This window comes from Piliocolobus tephrosceles, chromosome 13 (genome assembly GCF_002776525.5).
Source record: "Piliocolobus tephrosceles isolate RC106 chromosome 13, ASM277652v3, whole genome shotgun sequence".
Taxonomy (NCBI): Eukaryota; Metazoa; Chordata; class Mammalia; order Primates; family Cercopithecidae; genus Piliocolobus; species Piliocolobus tephrosceles.
In genome coordinates this window covers 47284723-47312153 of record NC_045446.1, presented here as the reverse complement: position 1 = coordinate 47312153, position 27431 = coordinate 47284723, and the positions used below count along the sequence as shown (strand labels likewise).

Genomic DNA, 27431 nt, shown 5'->3' with positions numbered 1-27431 from the left:
GCTTCCCGTCTCTGGACCTCATCTTCATTTGAGAAATGAAGGGAATGTAAAACAGCCTCCCAGGAACTCCTTACCCCGCCCCTTTAAACAAGTTTGCTTCTTTGCTTCTGTTGTAACCTTTAGCTGCTCCTTTTCCTGCATAATGAAGCCTCTGTCTAGGCCCAACTCAAATGTCACTTTCCCCACGAAGGCTTCCTGGATCCCTCCCTTCTCAACACCTGTCCCAAACTCTCTTTCTGCCTCCTACACTCAACTAGCCTTGAGGGCAGGGGATTCCTGTACTCATTGCTACTGTCAGGAACCTCATTTGATAACATATTTCAGAGAGCTCTGGACAAACCTAGCGCCAAAATCCATTTCATTCTCTAAAATACCTGGCATGGAACAGATCCTGGTTCACCACTGGGTGAAGTTTTCTCAGACAGTGTGTGGAAGGCCAGGCTCCCTGAAGTTGACTGTGCCTGTTAATAACCAGTGTCTGGACCCTCTCTCCTTAACAAAGTGCTTTCTCACTCACTACCTCACCTGCAGGGGAGGGACTGATGTGATCCCCTTTCACAGAGAAGGCAAATGTCTTGCTCAAGGTCAGGCAGCTATAAGGGGCTAAGCCAGGATCCAAACGCAGGTCTCCTAATTCTGGTTCTAACTTTGTGTTCCTCCCACCGTACCTGAGGGAATATGCAACCCTGAGCCTGTTGAGATCTGGGCTTGGAGAGAGATGCAATCTAAACCTCTCCTTAGGACTGCCCTGGCAGCCACATCCAGAGCAGCCAAGGGACAGTCAGGAACTCTGGGCAGAGGAATGGCAGAGGGCCTTTACTCCATACTCTCCACTGCCTGCCTGCCTGCCTTCCTTCTTTCCTTCCTTCCTTCCCTCTTTCTTCCTTTCTTTCTTTCTTTGAGACAGAGTTTCACTCTTGTTGCCCAGGCTGGAGCGCAATGGTACGATCTCAGCTCACTGCAACCTCTGCCTCCCAGGTTCAAGCGATTCTCCTGCCTCAGCCTCTCAAGTAGCTGGAATTACAGGCGCCCACCACCAGGCCCAGCTAATTTTTTGTATTTTTAGTAGAGACAAGGTTTCACTATGTTGGCCAGGCTGGTCTCGAATTCCTGACCTCAGGTGATCCACCCACCTCAGCTTCCCAAAGTGCTGGGATTACGGGCGTGAGCCACCACACCTGGCCCATCCCATGCTTGATTACCTCTGATGATAGTGAACTCACTACATCCCAAATATTTCAGAAGCTATTATTGTAAATCTGGGGCCAAAACCTTTCTCCCTGTAGCTTTCACAGAGGATGAGACTCTTCTATGTGGCAGCCCTTCAGATATCTGCAGCCAGCCCTCATGTCCCTGTGGGTCTCCTCTTTTCCATGTAAAATACGCCCAGTTCATTCAGCTGTTGCTTGGGAGACAAGGTTTCCAGTGCCCATCACAGTCAACCCTTCAGAAGGACCTCAAATAGCCACATCTCCCTCAAAAGGGTGACCCATGAACGGGCCCCAGTGCTCCATCTGTTATCTCCCCAGTGCAGAGCAGCACCATAACCTCCTGTGCTCTGAGGAGGAAACTTCCATTAATGCAGCTTAAAAGCAAAACCAAAACCCCTTTGTCCCAAAGCTAATTTCTCAGAGGGCCCTGGCCATGTGGGAACAAGGAGAAAACTCATTCTCGTCACCTTATTAGAATGGGAAGAGCAGGAACTCTGGAGTCAGACCTGGACTAGAATCCTGGTCCTGTCACTTATTTACTGAGAGACCACAGACAAATTACTCACTCTCTCCACGTTTCAATTTCCTCAGCTACGAAATGGAGAAAATTTTTACCTCACTAGACAGATTTGAGGAATAAATGAGCTAAGGTATATAACTACCTAACACAGACCAAGAACTTCCCCAAAGTCAAAGCTGGTAAGTGGCTGGGTTGGGATGACATTTTAAACTCAAGCCTGCCATCCTAAAGCTTTGTGGCCGTAAGTTGCACACCACAGCCCTACTGCTTTCATGTCACACAGTCTCCACCACGCTGCATGTCATCTTTGGTTTATCCATCTCCCCACACTGGACTGTGAACTCCTTGAAGATGTCCTTGTTTTTGTGGCCCCAGGATCTGGCATGGTGCCATCTGGCACAGAGTAGGAGCTAATAAAGGCTGATGAACAAGTGATTATATGAACAAGTCAATTACACTGGCTACAAGAAGACATGTGCCTCTTTTGCCCTTCCAATGCCCACATAAGCTTTGTGGCTGTGTACTACACACAGCTCTAATCCCACTACATGGGCTGAGTAGCAAGAAACATTTATTTCATAAGGGCTTGAAGGGCTGAAGGATGCCAGCATCATCCCCCAAACCAGGACCTAGCAATGTTCTGTCTCCCCATCCACAAAACCTCCAAGACTAGAGAGGTTTACTCTCCACTGCTCCTGGAGACTAGAGGCTGAGCTGTGTGTACTCAGATAAGCATTCACTGGGATGGTCTCTGGTGACACCAAGAAGGCACAGGTCCTGTGTGGAGGAGAGTTGATGCCAGGGTTTCTTCAGAGTTCCTCAGCTCTCTGGGGCTTCATTTAAAACACCCTCTCTTGCAGTGAGCTGAGATCATGCCACCGCACTCTAGCCTGGGCAACAGAGCAAGACTCTGTCTCCAAAAAAAAAAAAAAACAAAACAAAACAAAAATCTTCTCCCTGTTCCCAGGTAATCAATAACAGAAAAAAGGAAGACACACCTGTTCATACTCAATGGGCCATCTCAAAACCTTCGGGCTCCACCTTATAGAGCACTCGTACCTCACCATCCATGCTACACTTGATGCTGCACTGTATCAGTGACAGGAAGACCACCAGTCCTTCATGGCCTGCTTGTAAGTCGTTCCTGAGAGCCTTTCTCAGTTACTCCTAAGGCTGTGGGGTCCATGAAAGCCTTGTTCCCATCAATTCAGAGCCTCAATTTCCCCATCCCATCAAATGGGCATACCATTATCAACCTCAAGGTTGTAACACTTTAAATTTTGAAGCAGAGCTGAGGAGATTTTAAAAGTTCCCTGGAAATGTGCCTGATGCCAGGTAGTCCTGGGCATTACCAAATACTCGTACTACCTAAGCACCGTGGTTGTGTACTATGCACAGGAAGGATTCACTCAACATCAGTTTCTCTCCTTCTGGTCTATCACATCCCAGAACATTGAGTGAATCCTATTCTTCTGGGCACAGCTTGGCTTCAACTCTACAGGGAGACCCTCAAGAGCGTGCATGACATCTCCTCTGGCCACTGCCAGTTTCTGTATGGCTTTGAGAACTCAAGGGGCATTTGAATATGCCCAATGTTTAGCTGGTAAGCCAACCTATTTTAATTCACTGTTGTCATTGTGGGCAGATGAGAAAATGTCTATTTTCAGATAATTCCCTAGAAGGGGTGACTGGAAGCTGGCGCAGAGACAAACAAGGATGCCGGTGGTTCCCAAACTGAAGAGGAATCTTTGAGGAGCCTCAGCCGGAGTACCCAAGGCCCAGCCTCTGCCCCTGAGACTCCCAGGCTGCCCCGGATACAGGGAGAGACCTCTCAGCAGCTGGTTGGCTTCTCAGGCAGAGTCCCAAAGAGGGAAAATCATAGACTCCAACCAACCATTTAATACATTCATTCAATCATTATTTTTTGGGACCTACTTATTACAATCACTATTCTAGGTACTAGAAGTACAGCCTTGAACAAGACAGGTTTGGTTCCTTGTCTTCATGGAGATGCATTCTAGCAGGGAGAGGAAAACAAATTGAAATATAACATGTCTGAGTCAGGCTGAGAGCTCTAAAGGAAAAGAAAGCAGCACCGAGAGAACAGAGTGTGCTGGAGAAGAGGAATCAAGAAAGGTCACCCTGAGGAGACGACATCTCAGCAGAGACCTGGAGAAAGTGAGGGAGCAGCAGCCATGGGAAGATCTGGAGGAAAACAGTCCGGATAGAGGAGACAGCAGTGCAAAGGCCCTAGGCTGGCTGCCCTTCACACATCTGAGAAACAGAAGCAGGTGTGGGAGGAAATGAGGCCAGAGTGGTAATGGGGTTGGGGAGGGGACAAGATGACGTGGGTCTCATGGACCACGAAGGATTCTGGAGTCCACTTTGTATGTGAGATAGGAGCCCACAGATGGTTTGAGCTGAGGGATGCCATGACCCAACTTCCACCATTAAACAATCCCTTCAGCTGCTATACTAGCAGACGGGGAGAGAAGCACAAAGACTAATTAGGAGGGAACTGCAGTCGTCCAGGCGGCTGATGACAGTAGTATGGACTAGGGTGGTAGTAGTGGAGGGTGTGAGAATGGTCTGATTCTGGATAAATTTCAAGCAGGGCTGACAGGATTGTAAAAGCTTCCCAGGAATGTGCCTGATGCCAGGTAGTCCTGGGCCTTACCAGATGCCAGTACTGGGTAGGCTAAAGGACAAACTGAATTTGATCCACGGACTCCCAGCCCGGGTATGCAGGGCTGGGAGCTGTGCCTCTGCAAAGCTCTAGGCTGAAAGCTATGTGACTGTGTGGGAAGGGAGTGGGGGAAGCTCTCAGATCTGACTGGAAAGGGGCATCTCTCAGAGGGACTCACCACGCTGTGCCCCACTACCGTCGCCACTGAAGGGCTGGGTGGCTCATGTGCAAACTGCTCCCGGCTTTCAAGGGTGGAAGGAGGAACTCCTTCATAAGGAAGCCCAGTGAGGGCAACTTGGTGATATGGGTTCAAGCCCTGGCTCTACTACCTCCTGGCTGTGGTCTCTGGGTCTGGGTCTCAGTACTACATGGGTAAACAAGAATCATAATATGCCACCTGTAGGATTCTTATAAGGTTTTAAATGAATCAATATGGGCTGGGTGCAGTGGCTCATGCCTGTTATTCCCAGCACCTTGGGAGGCCAAGGCAGGCAGATCACTTGAGGTCAGGAGTTCGAGACCAGCCTGGCCAATGTGGTGAAACCTTGTATCTACTAAAAATACAAAAATTAGCCAGGTGTGGTGGCACATACCTGTAGTCCCAGCTACATGGGAGGCAGAGGCAGGAGAATTGCTTGAACCCAAGAGGCAGAGGTTGTGGTGAATTGAGATCTTGCCACTGCACTCCAGCCTGGGCAACAGAGCAAGATTCCATCTCAAAAAAAAAAAAAAGAAAGGAATTAACCTGGCCAACAGAATCAGAATACCCAACCATTCCTAGTTACAGCATCCCTGGGCCTCTGTGTCCTCATCTACAAAATGGGAGGAATAACACCTTTTAGAGCTACCATGAGGATTAAAGCAAATAATGTGTGAAAACTGTTGGTCACAGAAAAGTGCCTCACTGGTTGTGAAATTCCCTCCAGACCCTTAAGTGATATTTGACATGCTCTAATTGAATCCTCTTCCATACCAACACCTCATGTTGCCAACTCTGCCACCTTTCCCCCTGCCTACGCTTGGAGAGAACCAAGGCATCAGGGAGACCCTCAGCTGTCTCTCCTCCCTCCTGCCACATTCCTATCAGGCTCAGTACCAAGAAACCCTTTCTGTGAGAGCCCCTTCAGGTAAATTATCAGCCATAGAAATCAAGTCCAAAGGCCTCAGAGAAATTAGGAGATACCAAAGGAAAATAAGGCAGTAGGCTGAAGAGAAAAGTGAATGCCTTCTTCACTTTTCCTCTTTCCTACTATCTCTGGATGGACTTAAGAAAGGGGCTGGGTCGGGGTGGGAAGAGTGGGGGGCACTCCTGCAGGTTCAGCAAAAGGAAACAACTCCTGCAGGTTCAGCAAAAGTCCCTGGCAGTTTTAAACATGTCCTCTGGCTCTAGTCAACCAGAAACAACTAGCACCCATGGGTCATTCACAGAGACCCCAGCTCTCTCAGTTCCTGTGGCTCTACTTGCTGGCAGCACCGACCTCCCAGCGTCATTGTGAAGAGCCACGGAGCACACAGTAGGCACTAGACAAATGGTGGTTATGTGAGTATAGAAATGAGCTAGGGACACTGTTTCCTTTCTTGTCTCTGGGCAGCCTCCTGACACTAGATTGCAGACCATAAAAACTGCCCCAGCTGCAACGGTGTTAAATGGTTCCACTTGACATGCTTGCAAATGTCAACACTGTCATACCGACAACCTCAGTTAAAGTTTAAAAGCCCTGCACAAGGACCTTTGGCAAATCCTGTATATAAATGATCAGCCACAAAAATAAATCCCAAAGCCCTCAGAGAAATCAGGAGAGACCAAAGGAAACTAAGGCAGTCGGCTGAAGAGAAAAGTGAAAGCTGTCTCCATTTTCCCTCTTGCCTACTGTGTCTGGGCAGACTTAAGGAAGGGGGAGGAAACAAGGAGGTGCAAGGTGTTAGTATCAGATAATTATCTATGGCAGATAATTAAGTCCATGAGTAATTATGGTAAACTGCAGGGAACACAAGCTTAAGTATATAGTAGATTTTTCCTCAAAGTCCTCTTCAACTGGGGACGATGCACACATCAGTTTTATCAGCTTGAATTCATCATCTTTCCCTATGGCCCCTACACCTGTCCCTAGAAGCACTGAGCACACAGGCCTGAAAGCCAGTCTTTCTCTGTCAGCAGGGTCAAGGCCACCAGGTGACAGGACTTCTGTGCACTGCGCAGAGCTGCGAGGAGGGACGAAGTGTAGCAAGCAGGGTGGCCCTCAGCAGATGCCCCTTAGGAGGCCTCGGTGTCTGAGTGGAAGTGAGGGTGACCTGGAGTTGCACTTCCAGGGGTCAGTTTTTAACTAGGTCCCCCAGGGACACTAACCACCCACTCTCTTCATCCCTTCTATTTTACAGCAGGAGTGCTCCCAGGCGGCAGTGGGGGCCACCCGCCTTCTCCTTGTTTGGAGGCCAACCCTTACCTGCTTCAGGGGAGATCTCACAGGTGCCAACCTGTCCAGCCCCACCCCTGCAGACATAGGTGGGGGCTGGAGTCTGAGGGACCACCAACCAGCACATTCCACCTTCCTCCCCTACAGCCTCAGAGGGCCCGCTCACAGCCCTGCTGGGACCGCTCCCTGGATCCTCTGAGAGGTCCATTCTGCAGGATCCTCTCTCTGGGTGTCCTAGAAACTGACACGCTCTCCTGGCTCTGCCTGTGCTGTCCCTCTCCCAAAAACATCCCAACCCCTTCTGTCACCCAGCAAATCCCTGCTTGTTTCTCAAGATCCAGCTCAGGCTCCCCGACCCCAAGCCTCCCCTGGCCAGTCCTCCTCTGTGCCCCACCAGGCCCCATGTTTCCCTTCTCAAATCATTTGCACAGTATCCTCTGGTTGTTGACATGTCTGTGTCCCCACCAGAGCACAGGCTCCTGGACTCCTTGAGGACACCAGTGTTGCTTTGATTCATTAATGAATGCCTACTATGTACAAGATGCATTCTACAGCAGTGAACACAACAGACAAAATGCCTGTCACGGAGCTAATATTCCAGTGACAATAAATATCCTACACACAGTAGTACTTTCTATATTCAAGATTGTTCTGAGTACTTCCTATTAATTCATTTAATCCCTGCCACAATTATTACCATCCCCACTTTTCAGATGAGGAAACTGAGGCTCCAGAGTACACAACCTGCTCAGGATCACACCACAAGCTAGTCATTGGCAGGGCTGGGATTCAAGCCGAGGCAACCACATAGCAGACCATGCTCCCGAGCACTGGGCCACTCTGGCTTTCAATGCTCTTTTCTCTGCTCTGCTTCACTCATGTTGATATCTACCATGCCCAGGCCAGTGCTTGGCACACAGCCAGTGCTCAGGGAACATCTGCTAAATGAAGGGACCCCCTGAACGATGAGTGCTGGTCCCCCGCCTACAACACCCACTCTTTCTCTCTTCCCCGCCCAATCCCAGTTCACAAGACCCCCCACACACACACATACACCAAGTCTTCTGAGACTCATCCAGCCCCTGAACTGCTCCCTCCTGAGTGTTACTCTCCATGCAGCACCTGCACTACTTATCCTGACAGTGAGTTGCACGCAACCCAACCATCCCATCGCCTGAAGCAATGTGGACATTTGCTTTGCCAGCTCCCTGATATCCCCCAGAGTATAACAAATATGATGTCAGGTAAATGGACTTAAAATGCAAAACTGAATGTGACCTCCCCTCTCCAGTCCTCCATCATCACTGCAGCTTTTTCTTCCTCTGCCCAGAGGAAGCGAGGCAAGGCTCAAATCAAAAATAACCTTTGCTACAACTATACCCAGATTGCCTAAACCTATAAGCTATAATAGCCAAGGTGGTAATTGGGATGCAGGTGTGGTTAAAAATCACAAGTAAAGTTGGACATTTTAAAACCCGTAGTTAAATCTATCAGGATGTTCATTGCCCTCCCTTAGAAAATGCCCATAACTGAGCATCTGAGCTAACTGGGCAGTATACACAGGTACCCTCTGTGTATCTCAGAGTCCCTGCAGAAGATAAGTCAAGAAATTACTTAAATACATTTGGACCACCATAGCCATTATAGAGAAAAGACAAAATACTTGTTGTTCATGGAAATAAATTCTAAAATCTGTTGAACCATACTATGTTCTGGAGACCAAGTACTTCGCATGTATTATTCTCATTTAATCTCTGCAAAAGACCTAAGGGTCAGATACCAGCATTTACCTCATTTTACAGAGGTTACATAGCCTGCCAGAGTTCCACAGCTGTGAAGTCTGGCTCCAAGCCTGTGTGCTCACCCATGACCCCATAGCTGCCCTATTTCAAGTCAGGAGTGAGAAAAGCTGAACTGTGAGGGAGGCCAAAACTGGTCAAAGGCCCTCAACATGGAGACAGTAGACTCTCAGGGAGGTGAGAACCCACCTGAGAACCACACAGCAGGCAGGCAGAACTTTTCAGCGGGAAAGAGCTGTAACGCAGCCCCTGACAGCCTTGGGAATACAGGCCTGAGGTCACACCCAGTTCCAGAAATGTTTCAGGTACACAGGGATGGGAGAGTCGGGAAATGCTTATCAATCTGCAGGAAGGAAGTCAACGATGGAGTCTCCTGTGCTGCAGAATGCTTCACATAACTTAAAAGTTGAATCCCAGAGTCCGGGTACAGTGGCTCACACCTGTAATCCCAGCACTTTGGGAGGCCGAGGCAGGCGGATCACGAGGTCAGGAGATCGAGACCATCCTGGCTAACACGGTGAAACCCCATCTCTACTAAAAATACAAAAAATTAGCCAGGCATGGTGGCTGGCACCTGTGGTCCCAGCTACTCAGAAGACTGAGGCAGGAGAATGGCGTGAACCTGGGAGGTGGTGAGCTGAAATCTTGCCATTGCATTCCAGCCTGGGTGACAGAGCGAGACTCCATCTCAAAAACAAACAAAAAAAAATGTTGAATCTCAGAGTGGCTCTCTACCCTGTGGATATCAGCTTCAAGTTCAGCCAGGTCCCAGCCTGGAGCTATGAAGCCCAAGCAAGCCCTTTTACTGCCTCACACAGCACAGACTGATTTGTGGACCCATCAGGACTGAGTGGAGTCCCCTGCCCGAAGGCTGTGCTTCTGGGCCAAGGTCGTTTCTGTACCCACCCCGGGTCACCACTGCTCCCATTACCACCCCCCTAAGAATACCCCTGACGTTCCTCTAGGGACTTCAGAGAGAAAAGCCACTTATCTTCTCTCTGTTCCACCCCATAGTGTACCTCCTCCTTCTCTCATCAGGAATGTCCAAGGACAAAGAGCTGAGCAATGACCCCAGAGTCTGCAGGAAAGCACTAGAGTGAGGTTTTCATGCTGAGTCTCAAAATGCCAAACCCTACCACTGTGAAGAAGAGCCCATTTTCCCAATATTCTCTTAACTTTGTCTGAGTGGGGCTGGGCTAGGGGGTTCCATCTCTAGAGGGAGTCAAGTCCAAAACAAAGACCGACAATCTGTCTCCTCTCTCAGACCCCAGAAACAGGAGGGAGAATGGAGCTAACCAGACAGTGGACTTCCTTCATTCACCTGGCACTCGATGGGCAGGAGGCAAGATAGCAAGACCCCAAAGCCTGCCTCAGCTAGTCTCTGAGCTCCAGGTCTCTGAGCCCCAGTACAGCCTGTACCCTCCCTCAGGGGCTCTCTGCAAAACCCGGGGGCTTCTCTACAGGTGCATGTGCTGGGGGGAGCGGTGGCAATTCCTACCAACCCCAAAAGGGGGAGCTGACTCAACAGAAGGCCGCGTGCAGCTTGCTTCCAGTGAGTCCCAGACTAACAGCCCTGGCTATACCCTCTCTTCCCTCACCATGCCCATGGACTCTGACCTGTGTGAAGCTTGAGTGTCTCCTGAAAAAAACTGGAGCAGTCTCCACAGCACAGCCTGTCACGCACATGGTGGAGACAGGCCAAGCTGGACAGAGAGAGACTATGAGAACCCCAGATAGGGAGCACTGGGTGACCCCGGCTCTGCTGCCTTACACCTGTGCATCCAGTTACTGGACTTAACCTCCCTGAGCCTCAGTTTCCCCATCTGTAAAATGAGGATAACCATACCTACCTTATAAGGTTGGCAGGAGGATTAAAGGAGCCTGTGTCTGAGAAGCCCTTAGAACAGTGTACATGTGAACAGTGTCAGCACCAGATAAACATTTGTAAAATAAACAAATAAGTACAAGCAATTGGCTTCTCAGTGTAAGAGCCTCACAGCCCCACCCCTCAGCTCAGTAGCACCCCTGAACTGAGCAAAACCCAACACGAACCTTCAGGAAAAAAACAAACAAACTCTCAAACCTTTCCACTGACTCAAGGAGGCAATCAGCACCAACCAAGACCTCCCTCACCAAGGAGCAGCCTTGAAAGGCCTGGCAAGATTACCCCACAATTCTCACACCGTATGTCACTAGGCTCCTCAGACACATGCAGCTTTTGGAATAAAGAGTGTACTTTGGGTTCTAATTTAAACATCTATGTATTCACAGAACAGGAAGCCAATTACTTTCCTTTCCCCCAAAAAATTAGTATCCCCTCGGAATTTTCAAAACCATCGGGTGCCAAATACACAAACACGTCTATGCATTGTTAGGTGAGAAAGGTTGGAAAAAGTTGAACAAAAACCGACTGAGCTCTCTTCAGCCCCCACCCACACACCAAAGCTAAAAAAAAAATAATTATTCGAAGCCTCCATAAGTGGATATAATGTCAAGCACCACCAATTGCATCTAGAAATGCATTAAGGGGTACAGTTATTATAGATATGTAGCTTCACAGCATTCAACCATATTTTTTAAATCCTAGGTCAAAATGTGTTGAAAAACAAATCTTCCCAAACCCTTTCTTTGGTGGGTAGGAAATAATTTCTCTTCCCTGGGACTCTGATCACTGACTTATCCCCTTTCTCCCAGCTGCACCATACAATTCCCCACTCACTCCCTACTCCAACCAGCCCTAATCCTCGCATATCTGCAGTTTGAGGAGGGTAATGGCAAATGTCAAATCAACCAACCCACACCTCTTTGGCTAAGCACTGTCTCTGTGCCTGACACTGTCCCCAGGGAGCTGGGGAGTTCTTCATGGCAACTGAGTCACAATCCTGGCCCTGTCCCATTCCCCCAGGACCAGCTCAGCGACAACTGCAATGCCAGACATCTCCATGACTCGCTCATCATTGCCACTGTCTGCCGGGACACATGTATTCTCCCACACAGAGGAAGCCTTCCCATTTCTCAGCTTAATTGCCTTTTGCTTGCCTTCTCTGGCTATCAAAGTCAATCACTCAGAACAACCTGTCACCCCAGGCCCTCCTCTGCCTGCAGGATCTCTAAGTGGTCATGGGGTTCCAAGATGTGGAGCTGCACAGCTACCCCAAGGCAGAACATAGGCCCCATTCAGTGGTCACCCCCAAGCTCATTCCCACCACTTCCCACTGGGACTGACAGCATCATTTCAGCAGAGGTGAAGGCAGCACATTCCCACCTTCCACTGAGAAAACCAGAGGCTCCCCAGGCTCCACCCTGGGTAACGGGATGGACATTCAGACAGCTGTACCCCACTGATAATCGCTCAAGGCCTTTCACACAGTTTAACCCAATGACTTTGGACAGATGTTCTTCCATAAGGAAAGAGACTCACAATGCCTAAGGACCTACCATGTGCTGAATAGCATGGTAGGAGCTTCAGACAGGCTATCACATTTCATTTTTAAATAACACTAGGGAGAAAAATAGTTTCGTTATTCTAGAGATGGGAAAGCTGAAGCCCAGAGATGCTTCTACTTTCAGCATCCATAAGAATCACCTGTGAAGCTTGTAATAAATGCTGACTCCCAGCCCCACCCCACAGAAGCTCTAATTCATTTCTACCCTCACTGCCCCTTACCAATCCTCTAATATAGACACCAGGGTTACTGCCTCTCCACAAAAGACCCAGATGCAAACCCTAATACTAACATGTGGGAACCCTCTCCACTGGAGGGGGATATGGACAGGGAATGTAAATCAAATGTGTCAATCAATGGTAAGTACAAGAAACCTGTTTTTGTTTTGTTTTGTTTTGTTTTTTGAGACAGAGTCTCACTCTGTCACCCAGACTGAAGTGCAGTGGTGGAATCTCAGCTCACTGTAACCTCTGCCTCCCAGGTTCGCATGACTCTCATGCCTCAGCCTCCCGAGTGACTGGAATTACAGGCGTGCATCACCATACCCAACTAATTTTTTTTATTTTTGTATTTCTAGTGGAGACGGGATTTCACCATATTGGACAGGCTGGTCTTGAACTCTTGACCTAAAGTGATCCACCTGCCTCAGCCTCCCAAAGTGCTGGGATTACAGGCGTGAGCCATGACACCCCTCCAGAATCCTGTTCATCTTCTCTCTGGTTGGACACAGCCACATAGGGTTTCCAAGATGAGAAACAGTTTCTTTGATATTTAGCACCAACCATTTACTGCCAACCTTCCTTTTAAAGACAAGTCTCAACAAGAAAGCACAGTTCTTTCTCCCTCTGACCTTAGGCGATCTCCCCAAAGAGAACCAACCACAGCTTTTCTGTCAACCAGGCCACATTTCACCTTAGGAAGGGACTTCCTTTATAGGAGTAGCAGTGATAATAGCTAATTCCTATATAGCATGTACAATTTGCCAGATACTGTTCTAAGTTGATAGGTACAGTCATTGTCCCCATCTTACAGATGAAGAAACATCTAAAGACACAGACAGATTCAAGTGACCAGCCCAAGCTAAAAGCAGAGTGAGGATTTCAACCCAGGCACTCTGATCCCAGAATCCATGTTTTGTAAACACCATGTGGCACCACCCTATAGACAAAGGAATTCAGGGAGCCGCTTAGGGCATAGCTCCCATACACCACGCACCTGAAGCCAAGCTACTAGTGAAGGGTTTTATCCAAGGTCTGTCCCTACTCCTTAACTCAGCACTAACCTCTTTGAGACCCGAACAGGCACACAGGTACCATGGACCTCACTCCTAATCCCCAGCTCCTTCACATTTTCTGCGTTGGCCTCTCCTGCCTCAGGCCACTCACTGCTCTGCTCCATGGCTGCCTGGCCTTCCTCGTTCACCCTCTGAAGCTCCCCAGCCCCAGGCACCCATATTGGAACTGTCCAGCATTCCTCTCCCGTACTGGGCACTGCTGGAGGGCAGAAACAGTGAGCTTCACTTCTCTCCGCAGCACCCAATATCTGGCATAGAGTAGCTGCTAAATGGAGTCTGGTGACTGAACAGATAATTCCTTGATCAAAAGCTATCCAGCCTCCAACTAAACTGCCCCAATAAGGTGCCCACCACCCCTCAAGATGGTCAACTCGTTCCATCTGTGGACAGGTACAGACAGCTCAATTTGCAAGTGGAAAGGATATGATTATTGCAAAGGTGATTGAATTAACCTAAACCATTGCTCTGGCTCCCCTCTTCGCGAGAAGAGGACGATCTCATCTCCCACCTCACCCAGTGGGAGAGAACACAGGAGGCTGTGCAGCCAGGGGCCTTGGTACAGGGCTGGAATGGAATCTCTGGCCCCTCCATCCCCCAAGCATGCCGTCCCCCTTCCCTGCACCATAGAGTGTGATGCAGGAAGTCACAAGACGTAACCAGCAGCCCCAGGAAGAGACTGCACACGAACTCCAAGCTGTCAGACCTCAAGAGGGTGAGGCTCTGTCTTGGCAAAAAAGCCCCTGAGAAACCCTGAGAAAACTGACTATGATGCTGGAAATGTTCTTCTGGCAGGACCTGAAAGAGACAGCCTGGCTCTAAGCAGGCTTAAGAAGCTCATCAGCCCCTAAGCTAAGGTCAGCTGACATCTGTTGGGGGGAGAGGGTGCCTCTCCAGCTTGAGGAGGTCCACTCCCCCAGAGCACCAGGGACTGGCTCACAGTTCTGTCTGGGGACTATCCACCACCCATCACTCTTCTACCCTGTCTTTCTGAGGGAGGTCCAAGGGGGCTTCTGCCTCACAGTCATCAGGGAAGGTGCAGGCAGAGAAATACTTTTGAGGGATAGACCCTAGAGGGAGGAATCAGTAGACAGGGAGTTAGCCGGGCATGGCAGTGCACACCTGTAGTCCCAGCTACTCAGGAGGCTGAGGCGGGGGGATTGCTTGAGCCCAGGAGTTTGAGGTTACAGTAAGCTGAGATGGTACCACTGCACCCCAGCCTGGGCAACAGAACAAAACCTCAACTCTTAAAAAAAAAAAAAAAAAAAGAGGAATAGAAAGAGTGATGGTGAGAACCACAGGGCACCATGTACCATGGTAGAAACTGCACAGAATTTGGAGCCAAGAAGACTTGGGTTCAAGTCTCAAATGCCTCGGTGATGCTGGGGCCTTGGAAAGATCTGTTAACCACCACTCCCTGCCCCCACCAGCCTCAAATGCCTGATCTGTAAAATGAGGATAATCAAAGTATCTGCCTCTACAACAAATGCATTTTTCAACTAGAAAGCACCACGAAGATTATTATTATTGACACCTGTGACCTGAGACGTGCCAGACAATGCATTTGTCCTTTAGTGGTCAGAGCCGATAACCAGGTGGCTGCACAGATTAAGCAGCAGACATCTGTGCAGCCTTCTAACTGCCCAGGAAAGAGGTAAACCTGGGGCCACCCCTAACTCAGACTCACCCACTGTTAATATTTTGCCCCACTTGTTCTATCATCCACTCCTTCCCCCCAACATAATTTTCCCCCACATCATTTTCCCCCACATCACACAACTTAACCACTTAAGAGCAAATAACTTCAGTGTGTATTTCCAAGAATAAGTGTATCCTTTAAGTACCAGAATAGTCGGGCTTCTTTTTTTTTTTTTTTTGCGACAGAATTTCACTCTTGTTGCCTGGGCTGGAGTAGCGCAATGGGGCGGTCTCATCTCACTGCAACCTCCGCCTCCCGGGTTCAAGCAATTATCCTGCCTCTGTCTCCTGAGTAGCTGAGATTACAGGCATGCACCACCACGCCCGGCTAATTTTGTATTTTTAGTAGAGATGAGGTTTCTCCATGTTGGTCAGGCTGGTCTCGAACTCCGGACCTCAGGTGATCCACTCACTTTGGCATCCCAAAGTGCTGGGATTACAGGCATAAGCCACTGCGCCCAGCCCAAGGTTGTGCAGTTTTTATTGGTCCAAACCAATTTCTGAGTTGAGTTCTACAGTTTGCATGCCCCTGACCCCGGCAATCCTAGTTCAAGGGCACCAGACTTCTGCAGCCACTGAATGCAGTTAGGACTCAGAAGTCATGTCTTCACCTTCGCCTCATAGCTGTGTAGATGTACAGAAGACGAACTCACATTTATTGGGCATTTACGATGTGCCAGTAAATGTGGCGCTACTACTTGCTAAACCCTTTCCATCAATTAACTCACGTAATCCTCACATTTAACCCCATTTTACTGGTGAGGAAGTAAGGCTTAAAGAGAGTAGGTAACCTGCCAAGGTTAGGGAGCTGTACATGGTGGAGCTGAATTAGAGTTTAGGTAGTCTGACTCCAAAGTCCACACACTTGGCTACCGTCTCTTTACACATGCTGTCACCCACATCAAAAGTTCTTTTCATACATTTTTCTGCATGATGAAGTTGCCTAGTTGTGCTTTGGGCTTCAACAAAAACCAGCCCTGCTGCCCAGGCCGGTATCCCGAAGAGTGTGAGGAGGCTGAATGAGGGAGGGAAGTGATCCAGCACAACTCACAACTCAGTACAAGCAAAAGACAATCCAAGGTTACCACAGCTGCTGATGTTTTCCTTAAGTCCTCCTGTACATCCTGTACATCCTGTTTGGAGATGTAGGGCCCAGAGAGGCTGAAAAGCCAACGAGGAGTCTCCCCACACTCCTCTGTCACCTAAGACTTAACAGGGGGATCTGGCATTCCTCTGCTGGTACACATTCCTGTTTAGAACACAAAGCAATAAACATGATGCATCTGGCCAAAGTATTGATTTGAAAGGAAGATATGAGAAAGGATTCCATAATGAATTAAATAGAGGGTAAAGTCTCAATTTTAGTCTGTCAATGAATTTTTGGACAGAACCAACATTTAATGGCACTTCTTGCATCCAGTCTCCTAGGTGAGTTGGCCTTCATTCTCTTCTGCCATTAGACCTACGGCTGAAAAGTCTGAGAAGCCTGGATATGAGGAACAATATGTCCAGGCCTCTCCCTTGAACTTTGAAGAAGCTCAGCTAACGCAATATACACCTTTTTTTTTTCCTTTTCTTTTCTTTCTTTTTTTTTTTTTTCAGACATTGTTTCACTCTTGCCGCCCAGGCTGGAGTACAATGGTGCAATCTCAGCTCACTATAACCTCTGCCTCCTGGGTTCAAGTGATTCTCCTACCTCAGCCTCCCGAGTAGCTGGGATTACAGCCACACACCACCACACCTGGCTAATTTTTGTATTTTTAGTAGAGATGTTGTTTCACTACATTGGCCAAGCTGGTCTTGAACTCCTGACCTCAGGAGATCTGCCCACCTCGGCCTCCCGAAGTGCTCGGATTACAAGCGTGAGCCACTGTGCCCAGCCCAGTATACAACTTTAGAGAAGTCACTTTAACCCTCTGAGCCCAAATTCCCACACTAAAAAAATGCCATAATTACGGGACAAACCAGAGAATGTTCGTGAAATACTCTGTAAACGATAAAACATTAACTCAAAATATTTCTCATTTCAGAATTGAAAAGCAAATGTTTTGACAGCCATTTAAAAACAACCGGCAAATACAACCATATTCCTCTGTGTTTTTCCCTCTGCCAATATTTACTTAAGACACCTGCCAGTTTACTGAGATGCTGCTGTCTTACACTGAGCAAAGAGATTCAAACCTGTGCTGTGCTGTCCACTGAAGACAGAAAACAAGAGCAGGCTCTTCACTGAATCGCCAAATATTCCACATATTGAGGCTGAAAAGCCAACAAGCAGTCTTCCTGCAGTCCTCTGTCACCTCAGACTTAACAGGGGGTAAACTGGCATCTCCCTGCCTCTGCACATGTTTCTGTTTAAAGTGCTGTCTTAATCTTTTTCCAAAGTTCTCAATTTAGGAAGCACCAAATATACTCCCATAGACATCAAAAGAGAATAGAGGCTGGGCGCGGTGGCTCACGCCTGTAATCCCAGCACTTCGAGAGGCCAAGGAGGGGGATTACTTGAGGTCAGGAGTTTGAGATCAGCCTGGCCAACATGGTGAAACCCCGTCTCTCCTAAAGATACAAAAATTAGCCAGACATGGTGGTGGGTGTCTGTAATCCCAGCTACTCAGGAAGCTGAGGCAGGAGAATCGCCTGAACCCAGGAGGCGGAGGTTGCAGTGAGCTGAGATCATGCCACTGCAGTCCAGGCTAGGTGACAGAGCAAACCTCTGTCTCAAAAAAAAAAAAAAAAAAGACAGAGAGAGAGAGAGAATGGAGAGGGTGCCATCAAGGCACAAGAAACCTACACCCACCCTCATCACATGAAAACACCTCTCCCCAACACAGCGTCTGTCCTGTATCTAAAACACACTCCTCTCTTGGGTAAAGAGCCTTAAGCAGCAATTAGCAACCATTTTTCTTAAAGAGGTTTTCTTAAAGAAGTTTCTTTTTGGAGATGTGGTACAAATTATGGCTCCTAATCCTTCCTTTTGCTTTCTAAACAACACTCACTGTTTTTCCTTTCCCACAGAACCTAACGTTTAAATCTGTGAACCCGCTTTTACCCTTGAAAACACAACCAGGAAGGGAAATATAAAGCATGGGATTTTGCCAAAACTTGCCAGGCTGGGAGAACCTTTCTTAACCTTCAACGAGGGGGTTCAGAATTTCTATTTTAATATATATGTAAGCTGCTAGTTTGCCAGAAATTCTTTGTGGGCCTATTACCCCCAGTTTTGAAATAAAGTTTCTGGGACTGCTGTTCCGAGCAACACCTCGATAAGAAAGATGACAAATAAGGCTGGGCATGGTGGCTCATGCCTGTAATCCCAGCACTTTGGGAAGCCAAGGTGGGTGGATAGCCTGAGGTCAGGAGTTCGAGACCAGCCTGACCAACATGTGAAACCCCGTCTCTACTAAATTACCCGGGCATGGTGGTGGACGCCTGTAATCCCAGCTACGAGGGAGGCAGAGGTTGCAGTGAGCCGAGATCACACCATTGCACTCCAGCCTGGGCAACAAGAATGAAACTCCATCTGAAAAAAAAAAACGGCTGGGCACGGGGGCTGATGCCTGTAATCCCAGCACTTTGGGAGGACAAGGCAAGGGGATTGCCTGAGGTTAGGAGTTTGAGACCAGCTTGGCTAACATGGTGAAACCCCATCTGCACTAAAACTACAAAAAATAGCCGGGCGTGGTGGCACATGCCTGTAGTCCCAGCTACTCGGGAGGCTGAGGTAGAAGAATCACTTGAACCCGGGAGACAGGGGTTGCAGTGAGCCAAGATCCTGCCACTACACTCCACCCTGGGTGACAGAGCAAGACTCTGTCACAAAAAAAAAAAAAAAAAAAGGAAGATGACAAATAAGTGAATCAACAGGTTTGACATTCTACAAGACAAATTTCACTACCATGAAGTTCAACATTTATCTAGGGAGGAAAATATAGAAGACAGGACAGACTCCTTCATAGGGGTGGCCCAGAAGACTGTCAGTTGGGTGAGGGCATAATTAAGGGCAGCCTCCTGAGCCATCCAGTATTCACTGGCTTTCCTAAAGGCCTTCTAGGCCTGGTGTCTACAAGATCCCCACCTGAACATCTGTCACATTTGTTTCATCCTTCACTCTCCAACTCCCTTTAATTTCAGACTAAAAAATGGGTTGCTGAATACAAAACACACACCCTCAATACTTGGCATTATCTCCAGAGGCAACCTTCTGAAGGACTCATGCCTGATCCCCACTCCCTGCCTCAGAGGGCTAGGTTCTTAACTGCCCACTCGCAGCCTCCTGGAGCCCTTAGCCCTACCTGGGCGCCCTGCTCCTTCCCGCTGCCCGGGGGGCATGGATCTAGGTGCTTGTGCTCTATGGTGCCTTGGAGTGGGGTATGGTGGTGGCAATTCCTAGCATATGAGGTAAATGCACTGATATTCACATTTAAAACATTATATTCTACAAAATAGAAGTAACTATAAAATTTATGCTAATAATTTAAACTTAATGTTTCTTTATGTAGAATGACATTAAATAGCCAAAAAAAAATTTTTTTTTTTGAGACAGAGTTTTACTCTCGTTGCCTAGGGTGGAGTGCAATGGTGCAATCTTGGCTCACTGCAACCTCCACCTCCTGGGTTCAAGTGTTCCTGCTGGCTCAGCCTCCCAAGTACGTGGGATTACAGGTGCCCACCACCATGCCCATAAATAGCAATTTTTTTAAAAAAATGACAAGTCAAGGGAAAAACTACAGAATAACAAAATTTTATATTTTGGTATCTTTTTTTTTTTTTTTTGAGACGGAATTCTCATTCTGTCACCCAGGCTGGAGTGCAGTGGCATGAGCTCAGTTCACAGCAACCTCTGCTTCCCAGGCTCAAGCGATCCTCCCACCTCAGCCTCCCTAGTAGCTGGGACTACAGCCATGAGCCATCACACCCGGCTAAGTTTTGTATTTTTTGTAAAGATGTGGTTTTACCATGTTGCTCAGGCTAGTCTCAAACTCCTGAGCTCAAGCAATCCTCCTACTTTGGCCACTCAAAGTGCTGCGATTACCGGTGTGAACCACCAAAGCTGGCCTAAAGATATTCAGTTGGTGCAAAAGTAATTGCAGTTTTTACCATCAAAAGTAATGGCACTAACCACAATTACATTTGCACCAAGCTAATACTTTTTCCTTCTTTTTGAATAAGGAGCCTTGCATTTTCATTTTACATTTAGGCTCTACAAATTATGTAGCCAGTCCTGCCGCTAGGACGTGCTTCAGGTCTTAGGGGAGGGGAAAGTTAGCCTTATCGCAGGCCTCAAAAGTGACTTTCCCAGAGTCTAGCTGTCCTCATTTAGAGACAGGTACCCACAAAGAGACAGTACCTACACAGGGTGGCTCCACACAACCCCAAAGCTAAAACTGAGAAACTTGAAGCTAGAAAGGGTCTTGTGCAGCAATTAGCTGGTCCCTGCCAGTACCCTTGTGCCAAGTCACAGAGGATGCCAAGGGCCCAGCAGCCAGAGAAGGAAGATAGCCTAGTCCAGTAGCCAACAGGTATCCCAGTCCCAGATACAGAGCAATGAGGATATGAGATGAAGATGCAGAGGAGGCCATTGAGCCTCCACTGGCCAGCTTTGAGCATTGTTCTCAACAGCAACTGACTGTATCCAAGAAGCCTAGGTCTAGGCACCAGCCTTGACAGGCCTGTTCGTGGCTGTTGAGCTTCTTTCACCTTGCTCATTCTCCTCCACCCCAATCTCCTTCCCAGTAAGGAGTTTTCCAATACCTGTAATACCTAGAAAACTCATTGGGTCTCTTTAAAACACTGCTTGCTCAAGATATACCAAGTGCCTACTCAGCTCCCAGCCCTGGGCTGGGTGCCTAAGTCTCAGAAGTGGGGAATAAGATGCCTTGCCTTGGCACAGGCAAGGTGGCTGAGCCCCTCTTCTCTGCCATCTTCTCATTGCCTACGACCTACTGAACATCTGCTGTAGGGGGAACACAATTCATAAGGTTCCATGAAACCACTGAAGAGCAGCCCAGTGTAATACTCTAACTCCCATGGTCTCTTCCAGAAACTTCTCCCTCATAGGTCCCACGTTTTAAAAAGTTGTGCCTGCCAAATTGTATTTACTAATAATCAATGTCTTCAATTTCTTTCTAATCAGAGACATGTACCACCACTAATCAGCATAGGAGACCAAGGGATACTGCCCTTCCAAAGTACCTCAGTCCCCAGAAAAAGCAAAGATGGGGTCTGGCCCCATGAGCCTTGGGGAAGCCTAAGTAAGAGCAATGGCATATGGGCATGCATTTCCTTCAAGATGCATGGCCTGGGGTGGGAGCCACCACTACTACTGTGGCTATCGCACGAGGGATTGAAGACACATATTCTAGTCCCAGCTCTAACACTTCAGCAAAATCACTGAACCTTCATGGACCTGAGTTTCTTCATCTGAAGAATGGGGATGATTCCTCCCCTCCTGCCTCCAGGGGCTATTACAAAGATCAATAAGAAAAGACACAAGAAAAAAACCATCTGCTCTAGGAATGTCCAGGATTACTGCAAGATTCTATGTCTGTAAAATGGAACTAGTAATAGTTGCTACCTCATCAAACTATTGTGAGAATTAAATCAATGATAGTTACAGAACAGTTCCTACCATTTTTCAAAGACTCGAAAAGATTAGGCTGTTACATAATTATTACTACTATTATTGCTACTTCTGTTAATGACACTATTATCACAATTACTATTATACCTTGCTACCCAGCTGAGGGATTCATAGTAGAGAAGTGCTAGAGTACAAAAAGTCATTTATTTATTTATTTATTTAGAGACAGGGTCTCACTCTGTCATCCAGGCTGGAGTACAGTATCACAATCATAGCTCATGGTAACCTAAGACTCCTGGGCTCAAGCAATCCTCACACTTAAGCCTCTTAAGTTGCTAGGATTACAGGAGCATACCACCGTTAATTTTTTCATTTTTTTGTACAGATGAGTTCTCTCTGTGTTGCCCAGGCTGATCCTAAACTCCTGGCCTCAAGTGATCCCCTCGCCTCTGCCTCCCAAAGTGCTGGAATTGCAGGCATGAGCCACCATACCCAGCCAAAAAAATCTTTTTAAAGGGGTTATCAACATCCCTTAGTCTAGAACTGGGAGAACCAGCAGTAGATTTCTTATATATTTTGTCCCTCATTAATGCAAAACTGAACAAAAAATACAGAAATCAAAACTAAAATTCACCTGCCTAAGCTCAAGCTTTTCTGCTTCAAGAAAGGGACTCTGAGGCTAGGTGCGGTGACTCATGCCTGTAATCCCAGCACTTTGGGAGGCTGAGGCAGGCAGATCACTTGAGGTCAGGAGTTTGAGACTAGCCTGGCCAACATGGTGAAACCCCGTCTCTACTAAAAATGCAAAAATTAGCCAGTCATGGTGGTGCACACCTGTAGTCCCAGCTACTTTGGGGGTGGCCGAGGCATGAGACTCACTGGAACCCAAGAGGCAGAGGTTGCAGTGAGCTGAGATCATGCCACTGCACTCCAGCCTGGGCGACAGAGCAATGCCGTCTTTAAAAAAAAAAAAAAAGAAAGAAAGAAAGAAAAGAAGTGGACTCTGGAGAGTATTAAAACATTTGCTGGCCAGTCCTGGTGGCCTGCATCTGTAGTTCCAGCTACTTGGGAGGCTGAAGTGAGAGGATCACTTGGCCCCATGAGTTCAAGGCTGCAGTGAGCTATGACTGCACCACTGTACTCCAGACTAGGAGACAGAGGAAGATTCTGTTTCTTACAATTTTTTCAAAAATTAAAATTTTTTAATCTGCTAAATATGAGGAACAACTGAATATATCCTGTAAAAACTCACACAACTTTCCTGTGCAAGGATCCATTAGGAAAAATAAAATAAGCCGTATCAATGCTTTGTCGCTCTCACTCTATGAGCCAGTTAGAGGAGGCTCCTGCCCTCAACACAAAAATCAAACATTCAGAAATGCTCACAGCAAAGCTAAGAAATCAGACAATAGTAAAACATTTTTTTTATGTGGGGGGTGGGGGATGAGGGAGAGAACAATTACTCCCAAAACCCTTAAGTCTCTCAAAAAATTGTCACAGAAGGCGGTGCGAAGTACAATCATCTGCCACAGGGCCCTGCCTTTGAGGGTAGGGAACACTGTCACACATTGCTTTCCCTAGCCCTGGAAGAGCCAAGGCCCTGGGGGCACGGGAGCTCACTGTAGGAAAATCATTAGGAACCTCACAGACAAGTTACCATGGAAGAGTCAGCAAAGGTGTGGAAGGCTGTGCTCCAGCCTCCACAGTCCCACACATGGCCTCACACACCCAGTCCAAGGCTGCACCTGGTACTTTGGGATATTTGCAGCCCTTCCTCCTGTCAAATGAATGATGGGCCCTGCCCCCGGGTGAGGCCAGTGAGATGCAAGCCATGGATCCCATCCCTCTCACCTTCTTAGAAACACTGCTCCAGCAACTGCCCGGTCTCTTTCCTGCAGCATCGACTTCTCCCTCTCCATGGGATCATTCCCATCAAAACAAAACATGCTGTACAATCTTCCACTAAAAAAAAGAAAGGAAAACCCTCCCTCAAGCCCACATCCTCTCCAGTTACCAGCTAATGTCTCAACTCCACTTTGCAACAAAACTACCTGGAAGATTTGCCTAACTGACTCCCTGTCTTCACCATGTATTTTATCTTCCACCTACTCCAGTCAGCTTTTGTCCTTTAAGACTTCTGTGACCATGCATTCTCCTGGGGTTTCTCCCACCTTCTCAGTCCTTTTCAGTCTCCTTGCTGGCTTCACCTCTCTCCCCTCTAAACACTGCTTTGACCACCCACAGGCTCAGAACATCGGTCTTCTGTCTGTACTCTCTTCTGAGGGGATTTCATCTAATCCCATGGTCTCGAATAACATCTATTATGCCCAGTGGGTCTCTTCCATCCTCTCTTGCCACCAAGCTTCAGATCACACTCTCTGACATACTCATATCTCAAATGTAAGATGGCAAAACAAGATCTCATGATTCTCCTCCACCCCAAACCGGCTCCTCCCATCTCAACAATATGAATGCTATCCACTCAGGTGCTCGAGCCCTGAGGAGTCATCTTTGCCTCTTCTCTTTCTCTCACAGACTTTATTCAGTCCATCATGAAGGCGTGAAGAGCCTACTTGCTAAACATAGCCTGAATGTGACCATTACTGTGCTACCACCCTCAGGCAAGCCACTGCTAACTCCTGCATGGACAAGGGCAACAGCCTCAGCTGCTCTCCTGCCTCCCCCTGCAGTGGCCACCTACAATCCAATCTCCTCACAGTGATCGTTCTAAAAACACAAACCAAATCATGCCACTTCCCTGCTTAAAACCCTCCAATGACGTTTCACTGGACTTAGAATAAAGTAAGAAAATTCCTCACCCTGGCTCACAAAGCTTTGCGGCACTTACCTCTCTCCTACCTGTGACCTCTCCTCATGCCACTTTCTCCCTTGTGCACCACATTCCAGCTACTTGGCCTTCCTGCTCCTTAAACTCCAAGCTCTTTTCTGCCTTAAGCCCTTGCCCTGGCTGTTCGCTCTTCCCGAAATGCCTTGCCAACTCATCATCACATGATGTCTCCTTCTTGTCATTCAAATTTTACTTTAAACGTCGCCTATTCAGAAATACCATCCCGATCTCCCAGTACAACCAAGCCACCCAGTCACTCCACATCACATCACCTTATTTTAACTTTCTGCACAGTAGTAACCACAATCTGATATTATTATTCGTGTTTTTGACTTATCTTCTACTCCCTTCCCTCTACTATTAGATTGCAAGTTCCATAAGCACCTCGTCTGCTCTTTGTTCCCAATGCCTAGAACAACGTGTGAACGTGTGGCACACAGGAAAATTGTAATAATATCAACTGATGCAGTTATGAGCCAGAGAGGCCCACTGATAGCAAGATTCTGATGGCCCCAGCCAACACCTCAACTTCACACACACACATACGAGGCAGGGCAACAGAACCGCAGCAAGGCCCTATCCTCAGGTCTGTAAATGTCACCCATTAGTATTTTCAACTATTGTGCAAGAACCCAAACCAGAAAAGGAGGTTCCCGGGTTTTCTTGAAATAAGCCGCTTTACTCCTAACAGTAGTAGTTCTGACTCACATTCGCCGAAGTACACCCAGTACTAGTCAGACCACCATCCATACCTTTGGCGAGTTGATTCATTCAGTGAACAAACATTTACCGAGTGCCTACTCTCTGTCGGGCACTGGGGCAAGAGGTCAAAAGCAGTTTCTGGCCTCCCGGAGTTCAGCAGGCAGAGGGAAACACGCTGCAACACAGGCTCCCGCCGGAGTGGGAAAGCAAAACCTGTACTGGCATAGGAGCCTGACCCGCGCCTTCACTTACTGCGCCCCAATCAGACATGGACGGATCCTACAGGCCCAGGGTAACCTGGCTGGTGCGCCAACGCTCCGGGGTTTCTGCGGAAAAGTTGCCCCTGGACTAACCCAGGCACAAGCGAGAGCCCGGTTCAGCTCCGGCCGAAGAGACGCGGAGCGCTCGAGGAACGTCATTGGTTGACCAGTTCCCCTCCCCACCCCCTCCCTCCCCGCAGGCCCGCGCAGTGGATGGAGGTCGGGGGCGAGGTTCCGACTCTCCACGACCATCCCAGAGACTGTGGCCGGAGAAGGGGGTCCTCCTCAGCGAGATTCCCCTAGTCTCTCCCTCTCCCCACTCCAACCCCGCAGGAGGCCCACACCAGGACAGAACTCCTCGTTCTACTCCCCCCACCCGAGCCCATCCCGGTCCCGGCACCCGCCTCTCCCAGCGGGGCGCCGCCCGAGACCCCAGAGGGCAGGCGTGCCCAGCCCTCACACCAGCACCCGAATCCAGCCGGATTGCAAGGTCCAGGGCGCAGAGTCTGCGGCCCCTTCCCCCCTCCGCCCAGGTCCCCACCGTAGATACGGCCCCCACCGCCTCCCTCTCTCAGGCCGCCAAACAACTCGGGCACACAAAACCCTGAGTGCGGCCGCGGCGCAGCGCGCGCCAACGAGCCCGGGCTGGCGGGAGCAGAGGGAGGGCGGGGCGCCCGGCGGGAACCTGGAGGGGACCCTCGCGGCACAGGTGCGAGCGCGGCTGCCCCACTCACTCACTCGATGAAGTAGCTGGCGCCCTCCTCCGTGAAGCCCTCCTCCCAGCCGCGGGGCAGGTCTGCGGAAACGCCAGAAAAGTCCGGTCAAACTTGGGCAGCCGCGGCGCGCGCCCCCCACCCGCCGGCCCGGCGCCCACCTGAGCGGATCATGTGGCCCGAGTTGACTGGCTCCCCGGTGCGCGGGTGCAGCCAGGTCGTGCGGCGGAGCTGGTCACTGCGGGCAGAGAGGTGCACCTGTTAGCGCCGCCACAGCCCATGGGGCGCCCGCCCTGCCCCCGCCCCGCGCCCCCACTCGCGTCCCCGCGTCCCCGGGTCCTCGCGCCGCACTTGATGAAGAAGACGCGGCCGTCCCGGCACACCCCGTAGGACCAGTGCTCAGGTAAAGTGTCCCGCCGGACCGTCGCCGCCGCCATGTTCGCCGAGCGCGGAGCTGCCGCGGGGTGGGGGGGAGGGGGCGGGGGCGCCGGCGGGGGTGGAGGCGGTGGCGGGGGCTCGGCCTGCGAGTGGCCCGGCGGTGCCGCGGGGCGCTCCATGCAGGCGCGGGCTCCTCGGGGAGCGACTGCCCGTCCCGGTCCTGGCTACCGGAGTTCGCCGCCTCACGGGCCGGCCTAGCGCGATGCCCGCGGCCTTTGTCCTCACGCCTTCCCCGCCCCCAGCCTGCTGGTCCCGGCGCTCCCCTTTGCCCCCGAGGCCGGGAGACCCGGGCTGCGCGGGGGGCCGCTGGCGGGCGCGCCTGGCAGCTTCGGGGCGCACGGTTGGACCCGACCAACTCCGAAAACGGCGCGCGCCCGAACGCTCAGTAAACCCCCGCCGACCCGCACCACAGAACTTCCCGACCCGGGAACTCCGCTCGTATGTGAACCAAGTTAACACTCAGGTTCCTGCCATATTCCCAGCCTCTGTCTCTTCCCCTGTAAGGTTAATCGAGTCTCCACGGGATTGTTGTGTAGATAAAATGAAGTAACAATCGCATAAAGTGCTTAACTGGACCCTGGCACATAGTAGGTGATCTATCAATGGCAGGCCAAGCACGATTTCATTTTCCCAAGTTTTCAGCTAGGATGTGAAACAGGAGGGAGCAGGGTTACCCCCACACACTCCTGAGGTTGCAGGGTTTGCAGGCTCTTGCCTTCAGGTCCTGTTAAGTAACAGAGAGAAGGGGTGTTGAGGGCTCGGCAGCACGTCCATCTCTGGAAGAGCGGCGGCCAGGCAGGGCCTCTAGTGGGGCCTTGCAAAGCT

General features: G+C 49.3%; 1 protein-coding gene across 2 annotated transcripts in view; it reads right to left on the bottom strand.

Annotated features, from left to right (window-relative positions):
* Positions 1 to 26612, bottom strand: part of PLEKHA7 (pleckstrin homology domain containing A7) — a 232345-nt gene extending 205733 nt beyond the window's left edge. For both annotated transcript variants that reach the window (XM_026454036.2, XM_023230894.3), the window contains exons 1-3: positions 26520 to 26612; positions 26330 to 26406; positions 26194 to 26251 (exon numbers count right to left, since the gene is read on the bottom strand). In XM_026454036.2, the coding sequence (XP_026309821.1) occupies positions 26194 to 26251; positions 26330 to 26406; positions 26520 to 26605 (221 nt within the window). In that variant the 5' untranslated portion in view covers positions 26606 to 26612. The remainder of the gene's footprint in view (positions 1 to 26193; positions 26252 to 26329; positions 26407 to 26519) is intronic.
* Between the last annotated feature and the right edge of the window lie 819 nt (positions 26613 to 27431).